The sequence below is a fragment of the Vollenhovia emeryi genome, unplaced genomic scaffold (genome assembly GCF_000949405.1).
Source record: "Vollenhovia emeryi isolate VEMERY1.0 unplaced genomic scaffold, V.emery_V1.0 DF939215.1, whole genome shotgun sequence".
Classification (NCBI taxonomy): domain Eukaryota; kingdom Metazoa; phylum Arthropoda; class Insecta; order Hymenoptera; family Formicidae; genus Vollenhovia; species Vollenhovia emeryi.
Window position 1 is genome coordinate 922,077 of NW_011967151.1, and position 15,501 is coordinate 937,577.

The 15,501-nt window shown below is 42.8% G+C and overlaps 1 protein-coding gene across 2 annotated transcripts in view; it reads right to left on the reverse strand.

The window, feature by feature from the left end:
- Positions 1-13,195, reverse strand: part of LOC105561003 — a 97,399-nt gene extending 84,204 nt beyond the window's left edge. For both annotated transcript variants that reach the window (XM_012010610.1, XM_012010609.1), the window contains exon 1: positions 13,161-13,195. In XM_012010610.1, coding sequence (XP_011866000.1) covers positions 13,161-13,193 — 33 coding nt within the window. In that variant the 5' untranslated portion in view covers positions 13,194-13,195. The remainder of the gene's footprint in view (positions 1-13,160) is intronic.
- Positions 13,196-15,501: the final 2,306 nt, after the last annotated feature.

Consider the following 15,501-nt stretch of genomic DNA (forward strand, 5'->3'; position numbering starts at 1 on the left):
ATCTAATTATCAAACCATGCCGAGTCCCAAGACTGATTTCAGTCAAGTTCTTTTTCTACCAGAGTTGCGACAGCAAATATAGACCTAAGTAGTTCAAATAATCCGCTCCAGTTAAAGCATTAGTTTACGATGCTCGTTTTTCGTGGCGAATGACGCGAGACAATCTCGATAATAACGCGTCGATATTGCCGTAAGAGCAGTCGAGCGCAAAGTGAGAAAATCAAAACCGTGGAATGCAAGACGCACTCCATCGTCGAAGACGGGAGAGTTTGAAATGCTTTTCTGCATCGATCTCATTTTCCCGCGGGTTCCCACGAGAGACCGTGAAATCTATTCAAAGGTACGTTCCTAGCGACGTGCGTTTCAGGATCGCAAGCCGATACGGAAGTCACTAGTAAATTATTCGCGCTAGTAAATATTCTTTATTGCGTATTTTGATAATAAAATATGTTACGCAATTGTAGTTTCATCGTTTTCGGTATAACATAAAGATATCATCGAGAAAGAAAACGCGCGAGATAACGCTTGGTGACAAACCTTTCCTCTCATTAATTATATGAATCTCGCGATCAATGAGTGCGATTTAAATGGACGGCACCGGTCAACAGCGCTCAATGTTTACGGAGAGATAATCGTCCGACGTGAACATGAAAGAAATAAAGGGACACGCGCGACGGAAGATGGGCTGGAAAGACGAAGCGAAAAAAATTTCTGATCAACGGAACCGTGGCAGCTGGCGATTTTAACGAGGTATCTCGCGGCGAGAAATTTGATTGCGGGCTCAGGAGCCGACTGATTTTAACTGTTTCCGGTCACAGTTACTGGCCTCCTCCCAAGACGATTAACATTTTGGGGCGGCAAATGGCGGCATTTCAAAACGCAGTTTACATTGTATTTTATAAGATCGCGAATGAGCGCACGCCCGAATGTATACTTGAGATAAAACGAAATATAACTTTGCAGAAACGTGGAACATTCAGATAAATGCAAACTAATTATCGCAGGTAATTATCGCAGGTACGTAACAGATTTTTTTAATGTAAAATAAAAATAGATCCCTTTTATCAATTCTTCAATCGATTCAAACTATTTAAAACAAAATTATTGATACCATTATCGATAAATAACGGCATAATATTATAAATAGTTTAGCTGAATAAACTGTTAACGACAGTGAATTAATTAAAGAAAATGATGAAAAGAATATAACGTGTTAGTTGATTACAAATTATGAATCTGCTAACTTTAAATTATAATACACACGGATATAGAAACGCAGATTAATCGAATCAACTTTCATTCTCGATAATTATTTTCCACACGTGAGGCGTTGTCCGCGATGCCTCGGATAGGTTTAAGACTCACCGGCGAAAGAATAGGCGGAAAACGAACGAGAGGAGCAATAAGATCGGAGGTGCATTAAGGCCAAGATCAAGGGAACTGGAGCATCGGGGCGTGGCGTCCAGACGGCCACCTGTTCTATTAGAAGGAAGCTGTTCCACAGCCGAGATCGCGCCTTGCTCTTGCTCTGCGATATATCGATGTCTCGCTCGTCTTATTCTACGGGAATAAAGCGGGTATGTAGGTATAGCGAGTCTACGCGACCTTGCAAGGCCGCCTCTATGCACCGCGAGGTCGAGGATCGCATATTTATCGGAAATCACGTTTGCCGCCGGAAATATAACGACTGAAGAATTTCAGGATTCACGAAAAACGTTATCGCCAGGAATCTCTTATAGATCTCTTTGGTTATTACGAATTTATTTTACGATGTCACGAGTTTAATAAACGTTGAGTGCTAATTAGCCGAAAATGGGGGGGGACTGATGGGACACATGGTGTTCGGTATCGATACAACCATCGTGATTTTTAACAGTTCCGAGAACTTCGAGATGTAATTTCTCGGAGATCGTTGAGCATTCCTCCTTAGCTCGTTAAAGATACTATCGGAATAATCGAGTTAAGAGTCGAGTTTGTCGAACGACCTATTTCGTTTGACAATTTAGAATCACAATGAAACAGTGAAAAATTATTTTGAAAATGGCGTACCGTGATATACGTGGAAATGTACGTGGCCTATGTGGTTAACAGAGTTTCACAAGCATCGTCAAAATGAATCAATTTCTTTTCTCCGTAAATTCGCTGACGGAAATTATTTATATTTCCTTTCGAGTGCGACATAAACGAAAGCAGCTGTTCTCTCATACAGGTTACGAGTAAGATTTATACACTTAAAGAGAAGCATTCATCGAAGATGAGCATTACAGTTACAACCGCTAACGTTGCCTCGCGTTATTACAGCGAAATAAGTTTGAAATACAAGAATTACAGAATTTCGAAACTCACGCCAAGATATCGAGATTATAAATTCACTGATTACAATGCATTCTTGTACAACTCTCTAAGATATTTATCCTAAAGATGAAATCTAAACATTGATTCAACATCCGGAGAAACTAATATCAAAATTTGATAAGAAAATAATTCATTTAAATATTTTATACATTAAAATTAATATTTAAAAAATTTTAATTAAAATTATATTGCATCTATGCATCAACTCATGCTTTATAAGTTGCATTGTATGGAAATAATGCTATTACCAAATTATTACGAATTGTACTTGTCTTTTTCAATCTTTATCTGAAGAAACGCTTAGTGAAAGTTAAATTTAAATTATTAAATAAATCTCTGTTTATGTTCATAAAATTCTGTAAAACTGTATAAAAGTATATCCATGTATTATTAGAAAATGTAATTCTCTTAGAAAAGATCGTAATTTCCTGCCTATTTATGCCCAAGAGAATAAGTTGAATAAGAGAAATAGCACTGTAGCACATAATAATTCAATTGTTTTTGACTGTGGCAGAAACTTCCGTATTATTCACTTCGAATGCGTTTGATAGAAATGGTTATATACATATATAAAAGAGCATGTGACGGTAAAAGAATCTTTTTCAGCACGTTTCAGCCTTGAACCGGGACTGGAATCGATGACGTTTTGAATGATCAAAGTAATACACGAAATTTCACCAACTATTACAGAACAATAAGTCCGCAATATTAAAAAATTATTACTAACGGTATCGTAATTGGACATGATTGATCCCATGTCCATTTTTATACGAGTAGATTGCACGATGCTACATCTCAATTATCGTTGACAACTTGTCACATGCAGATGGGCGCTTGTAATTTTAATAACAGCCGTGAAATGATAATACGACAAAATTGGGCAGACCAAAAAACTTTGACTTGTCATTTCTTTAGCTATCGCAATGATTGTAATATCGTTGGCACGATCTACAATCAGTTTAATAATCGTAATAAAAAATGTTCTCTCATTTCCTTTCTTTTCGACGAAAAAAAATTAACTGTTAAATATCCGACAAGAAGCAGATATAATTTTTGTCGTTGAAATCAAATATAAAATATCAATTGTTTCGAAAGAAGAGATAATGCTTGCTAACCTGTTAAATATTAGCTGGATACGGTGGGCCATGCAATAAGTTTCATCGATGATTTTAGACACTGCAGCTAGATGATCAATGATTTTCGCAGCACACGAAAGACATTTGTCAAAAACGTCAATGTGATTTTCCTCGGAACCAGCATTCTAACAACTGTGCAGTCGTCGATTAATTTCCGAGTTTAATTCACTGTTCCTCGTCGCGGTTAATTGTTGGACATACAAGTCAATTAATTGTATCTTAATGCACGCGTAACATTGTAGAAACCATTTCACATCACGATGTTTACGGTATTTTCAAGTACTCGTTCCCAATGTCCACGTTGAAGTTTTCGAAATTCAAAAATGTAGACTCGCACTTTACACTTTTTAAATATCCGCCTACGATAGCAAGACTTGCACGTTCTTCGTGTAAAACGAAGAAGTTACGTTCAATTGACGTACATGGAGAATCGGCCATGAATTTGAATCTGAATCCTATGGAAGGCGGACTGATGTGTAACAGGTGCACTCGCTCTCGGAATATCACTATCTCTTCTCCTCTTCTGCCTTTGCTTATGCAAATTAGATGGATCGAGATGTACAATTCTAATACGTTAGGTCGTGATAAAATTTGTAAATCGTTTCTCATCCGTGGAAAAATTAATTATTTCGCGAATGTTATTGCCTCTTATGTCTCTTGTCGGAAATATTTAATATGGCGATCGTGGCCTCTCCTTTTGCTCATACATTTCTTCCCTCGCTACAAAGACGTGACATCGGCGATTAGGCAACGAGACGGTAATCCCCGATAAAGCAGCATCGCTCTGTACACGACCTCTTCTATTTGCTATTTTATCCAATCCGTCACGCAATCCGCCGCAGCGAGCTCAATGTCAGCATCTCCAGACAAACCCTCTTAGAGATTTCCTCTTCGTACTCCAACGGTACCATTAGCGGTGGTACGAGAGGCAGGGTTTAAAGAATTGTACTCTCGTTGAAGTTTTCCATCCTTCCGGATTCTCTCTCGTCCGCACGCTCCAAAGATCCTTTCCTCGAGCGACCAATTTCAAGCGATCCCGCTAAAGGCCGCACGCAGAATTGCAGGGGACGACAAGGACGAAAGGGACCGTATCCCGGAACAGCGTCGCGCGGCGGGGTGAGCAAGGCGAGGAGAGCCCACTACAGGTGTATGGTTTCGTGGTGGATCCGTGCTGCGTGGAGGTCGGGTAGTTTGTGGCTGCGAGCACACAAGTCGAGCCTACGACACGAGCTCGGCGGCGCTTCGCCGCTCCGTCTTCGTCCTTGCGGCGGGCGCATCCTTGTCGCTCCTCCAACGTCTCTCGCTCGCGCCGCTCCTTCCCTTCGCTCTTCCGCGGGTTCTCGCTGAGGAGGCACCTCTCTCGTGCCACGGGCCTTCTAACTGCTGTTGCACACGGTTATCTCTCTCTCTTTCCTCCTCTTCGCGGCTAGCAACGATCGTTCTCCAGTGCGGCGCTGGCGCGAGGAAGAGGAAGCGCTTCCTTATTCCGGTGCGCGTTACGCGTCCGAGTCGAACGAGCAGGGCCAAATGAGGCGTTGAATCGCTCTGTCATGTTAATTCTTTCATTCTCAAGAATTATTTTTGAGATACCATCGCTCGCGGAGGCGATCGATCGAGCAAAATTCGAAGTGGAGTATGCAAAGCTATATTGTTTCGAGGACACTCGAAAGGAGGTCGACTTTCGCACGGCTCGTATCACCTTGTTGACCGCGCGACTAGCTGAGATCTGCCAAGAAGTAAATACGACTGTCGTATTTACGATTTTCATGATCAGTGGCGTCGTCTTTCACGGACGATCGCGCAGTCGGACCCAGTTTTCGTCGCGGCTCATTAAGAAAATAAAGACCGTCGCAGTCAGATCGAATAACAAAGGACTGTTACGAACGCGATTTTACGAACAATTTGTCCGATTTATAGAACGAAACAGGGTATTCTGGGAGTGCCTGTAAGTCCTTACGAGTCTAAATTAATACGATCTGTCGAAACTTGGTTCTTGAACGAAAATTGCCGACCGCGCTGATTATTGCACGAGTGACGAGGATTTGGATCTTATACGTTTAAAACATTGTAAAGAGCGTCGCTTGTAAAACGTGCCGCTCGCTTTATGACAAGGCACATTTACGCGAGCCCGCCTGATTTATTGACAATCTCGTCACTTCGCGTATAAATGCCGAAAAAAATGCCGATCTCTCCGGACTGAAAGTGTAAACGTTAAACTGCCGACACGCATAAAAGATGAAACGACCTTTAATATTTCGGAGCAGCAGTGTGTCCCGTAAGTCATCCGTCGAAATTCCTCGCGATGTCCCCGAGAGTGGCAGCGTTAATGAAATGCGACCGCATTTCATGCGTTAATAAGATGTGCCGTGATTTTATGCTAATCGCAGCCGTACATAACGAACGTAATGAGACAATTCCGAAAAGAAAAAGAAATTCATTTACGTCACCTGTTACTTCTCTGCTTTACTTCTACGTTCTCCAATTATTGAAAATTTTTGTGTATTGTAACATACACAAAATTTACATACACCCTGTATAATCTTGGCATCTTCTGAACTTGCTCACTTAGCGAAGTCCATCCAATGTTGTAGCCTGCATTCTATTGCTTTAATAAATTTTATACAATTTTACTCTTGTCGCCTAACAAATACCTAAGCTGCTATATGTAAAGAGACTGATTGTTCGCGTTTTCTTCAAAAAAAGAAAAAGGTCTCTTGGCCCACCTTTATTGGACACTAAACCTGGAGGACCCAAATCAAGTGTCTCGCCTAAAGTGTCATCGTGCGGCACGTCATTTACAAGACCCCCGGCGTTGCAGGAAGCTCTCGCAGTAATTATAACGCGCTGCCCTGATAATTTCATGGACATTTAAACGACATCTTCCCGACTCTTTCGATCGCGGCCGCGCGTTTATGAACACTGACATAAAATCAAATTCAGCGGGCAGCGATCCATTCGCAAGTCAGGAACGAGGCAAAGGCGTCAATATTTGAGTATACGATCACTTGGGCCCACCCGGCGTGCAATTGGAGGTTTTCATTCGTTAAACCGGCTATGCAGATGCTTAAAGACTGGCCGGTACGTGCTCTCGCCGGCAGAGAGAGAGCGGATATTGACAAAAACCGTATCTTGGCCACCCGGAAGGATAATTAATGAGCGACGCTTTTCTCTTTCGCGAATGCACTTCCGAAGTAACCCCGATAAACCGCGCGAATTACGTTGCCGTTTACTTGAAAGGGAATTAGCGCCCTTAAACGTGCGAAATTATTGCGCCGATAGCACCCGCGGGACTTTTGTCCGAATCGTAAGGTTAGCGGGCACACTCGTCGAAACGCGATAATACAATCGTGCGTGAACGTGCGGCCAGAACCAGCGTAAAATAAAAGAAACGGAGAGAAACCGAACCGACGATATCGGCCGCGGTCAGGATTTATGCTCATTGCTGCGGCTGAACGTGTCTTTAGTGGGCGGGCTTACCGAGAGAGGTAACGGTCCACAGCCTCCTGTCGTGCGTGCCGCGACGACGCGCGACGTATCTTAATTTGTAGGGTTCCGCGCGAGAAATATCAGGTCCGCGAGTCTCCTCCGCGTTGCGACGTTTTAGTCGCGATTGCACCGGTTGTCCCCGATCGACCGACCGGTGGTCCAGTGCACACGCGAGACGGACTTGCGACCACCCGAGGACGGATACCGCTGGAGGAATTAAGAAGGTAAGCGTAACTCGGCGGAAACGATAACAATTGTTTAGATGCGATCGACAGGACTAGCGGTGATGGGACTTTCTCGATAATGAATTTTCAAAATTTAAAAATCCAAGGTTGTCTCGTGACAAGGATCAAGTACACTTTCTCACGTTTGAAGGCCTGCGTCCACGATGCTACATCGGAACTTGGTTCAGGTTCCAGTCCCGAGAAATGTGTAGCCAATCAACTTGCAGCTCCCGTGGAATACCTGCAAGTTGATTGGCTACACATTTCTTAAAACTAGAACTTGGACCAAGTTTCTAGTATCGTGTTAATAAAGGCACTGTGTCTCGCCCGGTTGACTGTTCAACCACGTGGCGTTTCTTGCGCTTTCAATCTTCCAAGTCGTGACAAATGTACCGGCATTAACACCAGGCGTAAGTACTTAAATTAATGAACGTCGCGCGTCATTTAAAGGCGCCTCCGCGACACGAAGACTTACGTTCGCGCATGAAAAGAGGCGAGGGTCAGAGGTCGAAGGATGATGGGAAAGAGCGCGCAAGAAGCGGCGAGGAAGCGATCGGAGACGCGAGACAGTCATAAATCCCGAGTAATCTGACAGATTTATGCACAATATAATGAATCCACCGCCGCGCGCGGGTCTCGCCGCTCTTTTTATTCCCCCCCTCGTCAAGAAAGTGCGAACTCGTGTCCCACATCAAAACGCAGCGAGATTCTTCCCGCCCTTTTGCCTCGCGGTGCGAGGATGCCCGGCGATTTGTCATCGTCGTGCGCAGAAACGCGGGTTAACGCGATGCGATCCGCTCTCCTCGTACCTTTTTCCTTTAGCTCCACCTTTTCTGTTCTTCCCTCTTGTTTGTCATCGTTTCCGCCCTTCGGTTCCCACTTCAACGGCGCGGACCGTTAATTTTCGGAGCAAAATCGAGGGGACCGCAGGTGCGGAAGGAGAATACGCGCGTTTACCGTCGCCGAAAATTCATTACGCGCCGCCAGTTAATCTCGTCCGCTTGTCCGCCTCCCTGTTGTATCTTCATTAAATCTCTGCCGTCGCGTTGCAAGATGATATTATCGTGACTCGCTCGGCGCTGCGTTATATTATGTGCTAACCGCCCGTGCGTCAGCCGTGCCGATGGTCCAATTATCGAACACCTGGCGTTTCCTTTGTTTAAACGAGACCCGCGGTACGACGCGCGCATTCCGCGAGATGCTCTCGCGGGGATTATCTCGCGGAATCGCCCGCTCGTGCAGAGGACACGACGGAAATGCAGAGGCGAACGAAGAAGGATGTGGCCGGTCCGCGGGACGTACGAAAAGGGAGTACCGGCCGTGTTTCTTGAGTGGACCACTTGAAGGAACGCGGCAGTATGAATATCCGGCGAGTCAACGTCGGATTTGCGTCTTAGTTGGATGAAATGTGTGAGATAAATGGAACATTGTCCACCCGTGCGCTCAACGCACGCGAGGTTTTCGCTCGCGAGCCCGCGGCGGAACTTCCCTCCCGGTGATCGTCATTAACCGTTATTAAAATTTCGACTATGACAACCTGTGCTTCATAATGTACCGTTAATGCAGTTCCGCCGAATACGTTTGCAACACGTGTGCATTAATTATCGCGCGTGATTAACGTATAAGGCCGGATTCCGAGGTACTTGTACCGACATCGATCGTTCTGTCATTCCGCAGCCTACACTCTGTTAACATTTTGTGTACCATGTCATCCATACAGTACCGGCCAAAAGTGTATCACCATTCAGGTTTTCTGAGCATAACTTTTGTCGAAGTGCACCGAATGTGCTCCATATTTTACAGTAGACACTTGATAACAAAGTACTCTCTAAAATTTTAGAGAGTGAAAATACTTGCATAGAGTGAAACGTTCATTCTGTTGGAGTCAATATTCACTCCAATAGGATGAACGTTTACGAATTTTTCACTCGAGCACTTAAAAATTAGTTGTGCTCATAAAATCGAAAGGTGATATAATGCTGGCCGGTACTGTATCTGGGTGACGTATAGATTTCCGCAAACATCCCGTCATTCATTTGCGAACCACGGTCTTATTTACTCGTTGAAGAATTTCACTAAATATTGAGACGCTAAAGAAATGATATAAATTTTGGCGAGACATTTAAAAGCGTAATAAAATGTTGAAACAGTAAATTAGATTTACCGAACTTACAGCTTGGCGCTCGAAGTGTTAATACGCAAGGAAATGGGGAAAGTGTAATGCGCGTCTTCCTGATGTTAACGCGACTTCGTATCATTAAATGAATCGTAAAGCGCTCATACTCGTTATACCGAGACGAATATGCGCAAAGTGTATATCGAGCGAGGAGGAATCATAAAATTGGAGAAAGTATTAGGTAAACATATTAGAGACTTTATATTATTATAGAAACTTCGTGAAGCGATACCAGATGATTGAAATGATAGCTTCACACATATTCGCGAGAAATTCCATTCTAGAACACATTTTCGGTATTTACTTGTTATCGCGAGACGATTTTACCTTCGTCAAAAACTATCTAAACGTCTTTGATTATTTCGCGAAAATTAACTCTTGACTTTGTGCCGAACTTATTTCGTCTACAAAATACCCTCACTATTTCTCTTTATTCACGCTCGCGAGTTCGTCTAGTCAATTTTATGATTAGTACTAATCCGTCTAGTTCATCTATTTTAAAGTCGGTCCGGGTTATAGACTGACAAAAAAATTTGTAAACTATAAATAGATTTACTTAAAATTATTTTTTTACTGAAGCAAATATTTATTCTATTTAAATAACAATATCAAATTTCAAGTAAATCTATGTATTATATTAAGTAAATTAATTTAAATCATTACATTTCCTACATTCAAATAAAGATTTCATGAGATATCGAATACTAGTTAGTAAACAAATCATTGTTTTTGTTAAATAAGAAATCCAATTTTCTTCGATGTGAAAATAACATCTTAGTAAACATTTTATAGAATTAAAATATAATTTTTTAAATTTAAAATACTTAAATTATAGCAATGCATGTTTTAATTTGTTTGTTAATTTTGTAATTTAAGTTAATAAGCTATTAAGAGCCACCTAATGAATAGTTTTCTTGATTAAGGTAATATCTTTTTGGATTAAGATTATTTTTTTATCAGTGTAAATATTTATCCTTCTAATATTCTTTCATAGATTTTTCAAATTAAAATGATACGGCATGTAGCAGAATCGCAAAGGATTTCACGAAGTAGACATTTTGACGGATCACCAAGGTACATACGACGAGTTTGCGCTTTGCGACTGACAAATATTAAACCGCGGATTCTGTTTGCTGATTATGTGTTGCGATGCGGAGAGTCGAAAAAAACACGGGTGCGCCCGTGTTTCGTTAACAACCGCAAGTACATACTTGTACAAACACATATTATTGACTTTATTGCTTCTCGAAATAATTTATATCGATTTTAATTCTATTTCGTATGAGAAATTTTTTCTTAATTGATTTAAAATGGACCCTTCGCATTATTAACGAACGTCTTACATTCGGGGAAAAAATATCGCATGCACTCTCTAAAAGTCAATCAGTGGATTATCACTGAAAACAGTGAATAGTCACTGATTTAAAGCTACAAGTATACCACTGCAATTTTCAGTAGTATACTTATAACTGCAAATCAGTGAGCATTCACTGTTTTCAATGATAATTCACTGATTGACTTTTAGAGAGCAGATAAATCTCGATATTTCAGCGGAACATGTGTAACGAGTGGTTACATTAATTTATACAAAATACAATTGTGTCCACGAGTGTAGTCCTTTCCGTGCACCTGAGACCGCACCGGAAACGGTCGCGAACGATCGCGTTCTCCACCGTGTCAGCGTGCAACTTGACGCGCAACGTAGCACGCGGAATCATGCAACGTAGCCGGAGGACGCGAACACACAATGATCTCCGTCAAGAAGTGTTCGATACCACCGGGAGGAATGGTGCTTAAAGACAGGCTACAGTTAGGTAACATGTGGCGAACCGACCATCTGTCTAGGAAGCGAACGCGGCGGGAGTTGCGAGGAGGAACAACGACACATCTCGCCTTGACTCGCGGCTCCTCTCCCTGCCGAGTCCCTCCCTACGTGCGAGACCAGGATAGGCCATTTACGCGTGACTGGCTCGACTTTGTCGTAAGACGCGCGCTACGCAATGTCGAGACGTCACGCGGTGATTGACGGGAGACCGCCGGTGTTACGTTCGCGCAAAGCGTTTGAAATGTAGAATGAAATCCAACGAGCGACGACCGAGACGAACGCTGGAATCCTGGGAGGGGGGGGGGGGGGAGGAAGCGAGTGATCGATCGATCCGAGTTTTTGAAACCGTGTATGAAAAGTGTCCGACATATATGTGACTCTTTTTCAATTACGCGGATTTTAAACAAATTTTAATTTGCGGCTGCGTTGACGGGACACTTCATTTTGGCAATGTAAAGATCGCGAGGAGCGATCGCGATGTAAAGCCGCCGGAGAGAAAGCGACCTCAGATTTGTCAGAGCTACCTTGGAAATATTCTCCGCATTCTGTACGCAATTTATAAATTTACTCAATTATCGGCCACTTATGCAATTGTCTGAAATTTAATATCAATGTTCGGGCACAGATGCATTTGTTAGATATTTAATTTAATTTATAACGTTAATTTACGGAGTAATTCAGAGTGCCATGTCTGCCTCGTACTTGGTAAAATCACGGTCATTTTACAGACGTGAAACGGCTTTCTTTTACATTCTCCTGCATTCATCGACATCATTTATTGACGTTAACTGATCATTTAATCAACATCTATATATTCTATAATTGTAGTATTGCTGATAAGTAATGAGGAGAATGAGTTGCGCTTTCATGCCGTCGATTTACATTTTAATTGCACAGTGGCACGAAAATATTAACCAGAATATTTATATTGGACGCACTGAATGGGCAATGTCTCAAACAACGTGGCAGAGGCTCTGCCACGCCAATTTATCAACGTCATCGTTCAAGTTAATTGGCCGTCGTTGTACAGCCTGGACCTCTCGTGTTTTCGCAGAATAAATCTCAACCGCATTGAAATCCGCACACGACATCTGTGTCCACGCGAATTCCACATATAATGCCGTTGCAACTGATCACTGAGAAGTTTGTCTAAAAAGTCTACGATGCCTCGAGAATCTTGGTTATAAAGTTATCCGGATACAAAAATAAGATATTTTGTTGTACGTTATGCTCCTAATTGTCACATAAATATTGTTTACGATGATATGTGCCGACGTCGAACTAGCATGTACACTTACTAAGATGCGTACTAAAATCTAAACACACTTCTCGTTATGTATATTTCCCGACCATTATACTTTAATGGCCTGGAAATATGAACAAGTTCGTCTGGTTGTGTTTCCAGACAATGGACGGCTCTGGAAGGCCGACTCCCGTACTCGCGAACGTGAGCCCCTGAGAAAGGCAGGCAAACTTTAAAAAAGCTGTTTATACTTCAATTTATGTGAGCACACACATAACGTACAGCATTCGCGCGTACTAATTTTATTCTTTCAATTTTCTTTCTGTAAAATACTTTAAATGAAAAACTCCAGCCATTCTTAAGATAGCTGATGACAATGAGATAACTAATGCAGTAACGTTAAGACGTATTCAAGATGTCATTTAAAATTTCTTTTATATACATGACTATTGAGCTCTATTGTATCTTTTTTTCTGTAAATGTACCTGCGAGTGGAGCCTCAAGCACAGTAGCGTCAAATTGACAAATTAAAAACAAGTCCAAGAGGAAATATCTATGTATCACGTTGTCTGATAGCTCATCCATCTCGAGGTAACGGATCCATGAAATTTTATAATCATTCTTAATACAATTACAATAATGTCGATACACAGGTATAAATATCTGATACAATTTTCGCAGGTCCGTTACCTCATTAATAAAACTTGTAACTCACCGATCGATGTGCAACGACGGAGTTATTATCCATACAGCTGCCATGATTCTGCAACATACAAGCACGAGGTCCAAATTAAAGTAACGTTCAAAATCAATAATGGTAAGGATAATTTTAACACACGTAGAATTTTCTAATCACCTTTCAATTAAATATATCTATTAAAATAATAATTCACTTGTCAAATAACAGGATTTTTCTTCTTTTTAACAATGGATCAGTTTAGTCGACTTTAACTGACACTTGTTTAATAAATTAAAGATAAAAATAAAAAATATAACATGCGACGTTCCGACCACGGGTTTCGGTCCTTGTCGAGCACAAATTCTAAAAGGGAACAAACCAATAAGCGAAGTTACAACGCTTATCATAGATACAAATAAAATTATTACTGGCCAGCCTAAAGAGATTATCATGTTTGTTCTTTTTAAGCCAATTTAAAAATAAAAGGATTCGAGTAAACAGGAAAAATGGACAAATTCTACGCAGGCGGATAATAGTGCTTACCGAAAAGTTGCTCCACCGACGCACATCTCTCTTAACGTTAGACCTTCTTTCGGGTTGTCAAATCCTCTTCCTTCGCCTTCTCGTAAGTTGTCAGAATTCCTTTTCAAGCTGCATCGTGATGCAACAGCGAAATTATACAACACTGATCTGTAACGCGTAGAAATGTATTGAAATGAAAGTAACAGAAATAAAAATGGGAGGAGACAAGTGTAATGCTTGCGAGTACCATTTCATTTGTCATGCCAATAAATATTTAATAAACGACTAATGCCTTAATACCTTAATAAAGATTAATCTCTCAACGCTTTCTCAAATATCGACATGCGTCAAATTTGATGAGAAAAAATGCAATTAAACGCGGTTAGGGTTAATCACCGTGACACGAGAGACGCGCGGCTTTGTCATACCATGCACATTAACCTATCATACCTCGCGTATTAATCACACGCGTCTCGGTGTTAATCACGGCACGCAATTGTGTTACGACAGCAACAGGAGCGAACAGAATTGCGGCACGCTTGACATCCACGACACACAACGCACTCCACAAACAGATCTAAGATGGCGGCGATGTGGCGAGAAGTTTCCCGCCCGATTAACCTCGCGAGCGACGCGACGCGGCGTTGGTTCGCGCAATAGATGTCGCGGCGAAGGAGCGTTGCGAAATGCGCGTTCGAGCGGATCATCAATATATAACCATCGAATCTTCACCGCACGATACATACTGCAATAAATGATCAATGCAAGGTTAACGTACGTTGCGCTTACCGATTAAACGGATCGCTACGCCGCTCGTCCCGGCGCCGATCCGCCCTGCGTCCGCTCGCCGCCGTGTCCTGAAAATGAGCCGAGAAGGGTAAATTTTAGGCGGCTATCGACGGTACTTTCTCGCAACTTCCGTAAACGCGATCGCCCCTTTCTCGATTGCCCGCGCGACGCGGCGCGTCTGCGGCCGAACGAAATACGCAGGCGTCAAATCTACATTACGCCCCGGCGAGAAATGACTCGCCGATCGACGCGACGCTGAATCGACGTCGATTTCGACGAATCCTTTCTCATCGGGGCGACTCACTGCAGTCAATGTATAAGTTTCGATTACCAATTAGAGTAGCGACGCCACTCGTCCCGGCGCCGATCCGCCCCGCGCGTCCGCTCGCCGCTGCGCCCGGGAAACAAGTAAAGAATCAAGATGGCGCAGGCGCGTCCTCTCCCGCGCGGCTAACTTCACGCGCCTAGGGCGACGCGTTCTTACTTCGCGCTCGTCTTTCACGACGATTATTGTTTCGTATTGCGACAAGTAGGCGTATTGATGTTCTAGATGGACGTTCGCTCTTTCATCCAAAATATGATCGGCCCTTTTTCGATTGCCCGCGCGACACGGCGCGTCTCCGGCCGAACGAAATACGCGGTTTAAACGATTGTCAAGATACGAGCGTCTACATTACGCCCAAGCGAGAAATGACGATTGTCGATCGACGTTGAATCGATATCGTTACGACGAGTCCTTTCTCATTGGGGCGATGCTGCAGTCAATGATACAAATACAAGTTTCGATTACCAATTAGAGCCGCGACGCCACTCGTCCCGGCGCCGGATCCGTCTTGCGTCCGCCGAGCTCTGAAACTAAGACGGGAATCAAGATGGCGCAGGCGCGTCGTTTTCCGCGACGGCGCTAAAGCCTCGTCTACATAGAAGTCGGAAAAGTCGTAGTCGTAAGAATAGTCGACTATGATTGGTCAATTCTTATGTGTCTGACGAAATTGACCAATCGCAGTCGATTATTCTTACGACTGCGACTCTGCGACTCGCATTGTAGACCACGCATTAAGCCTCC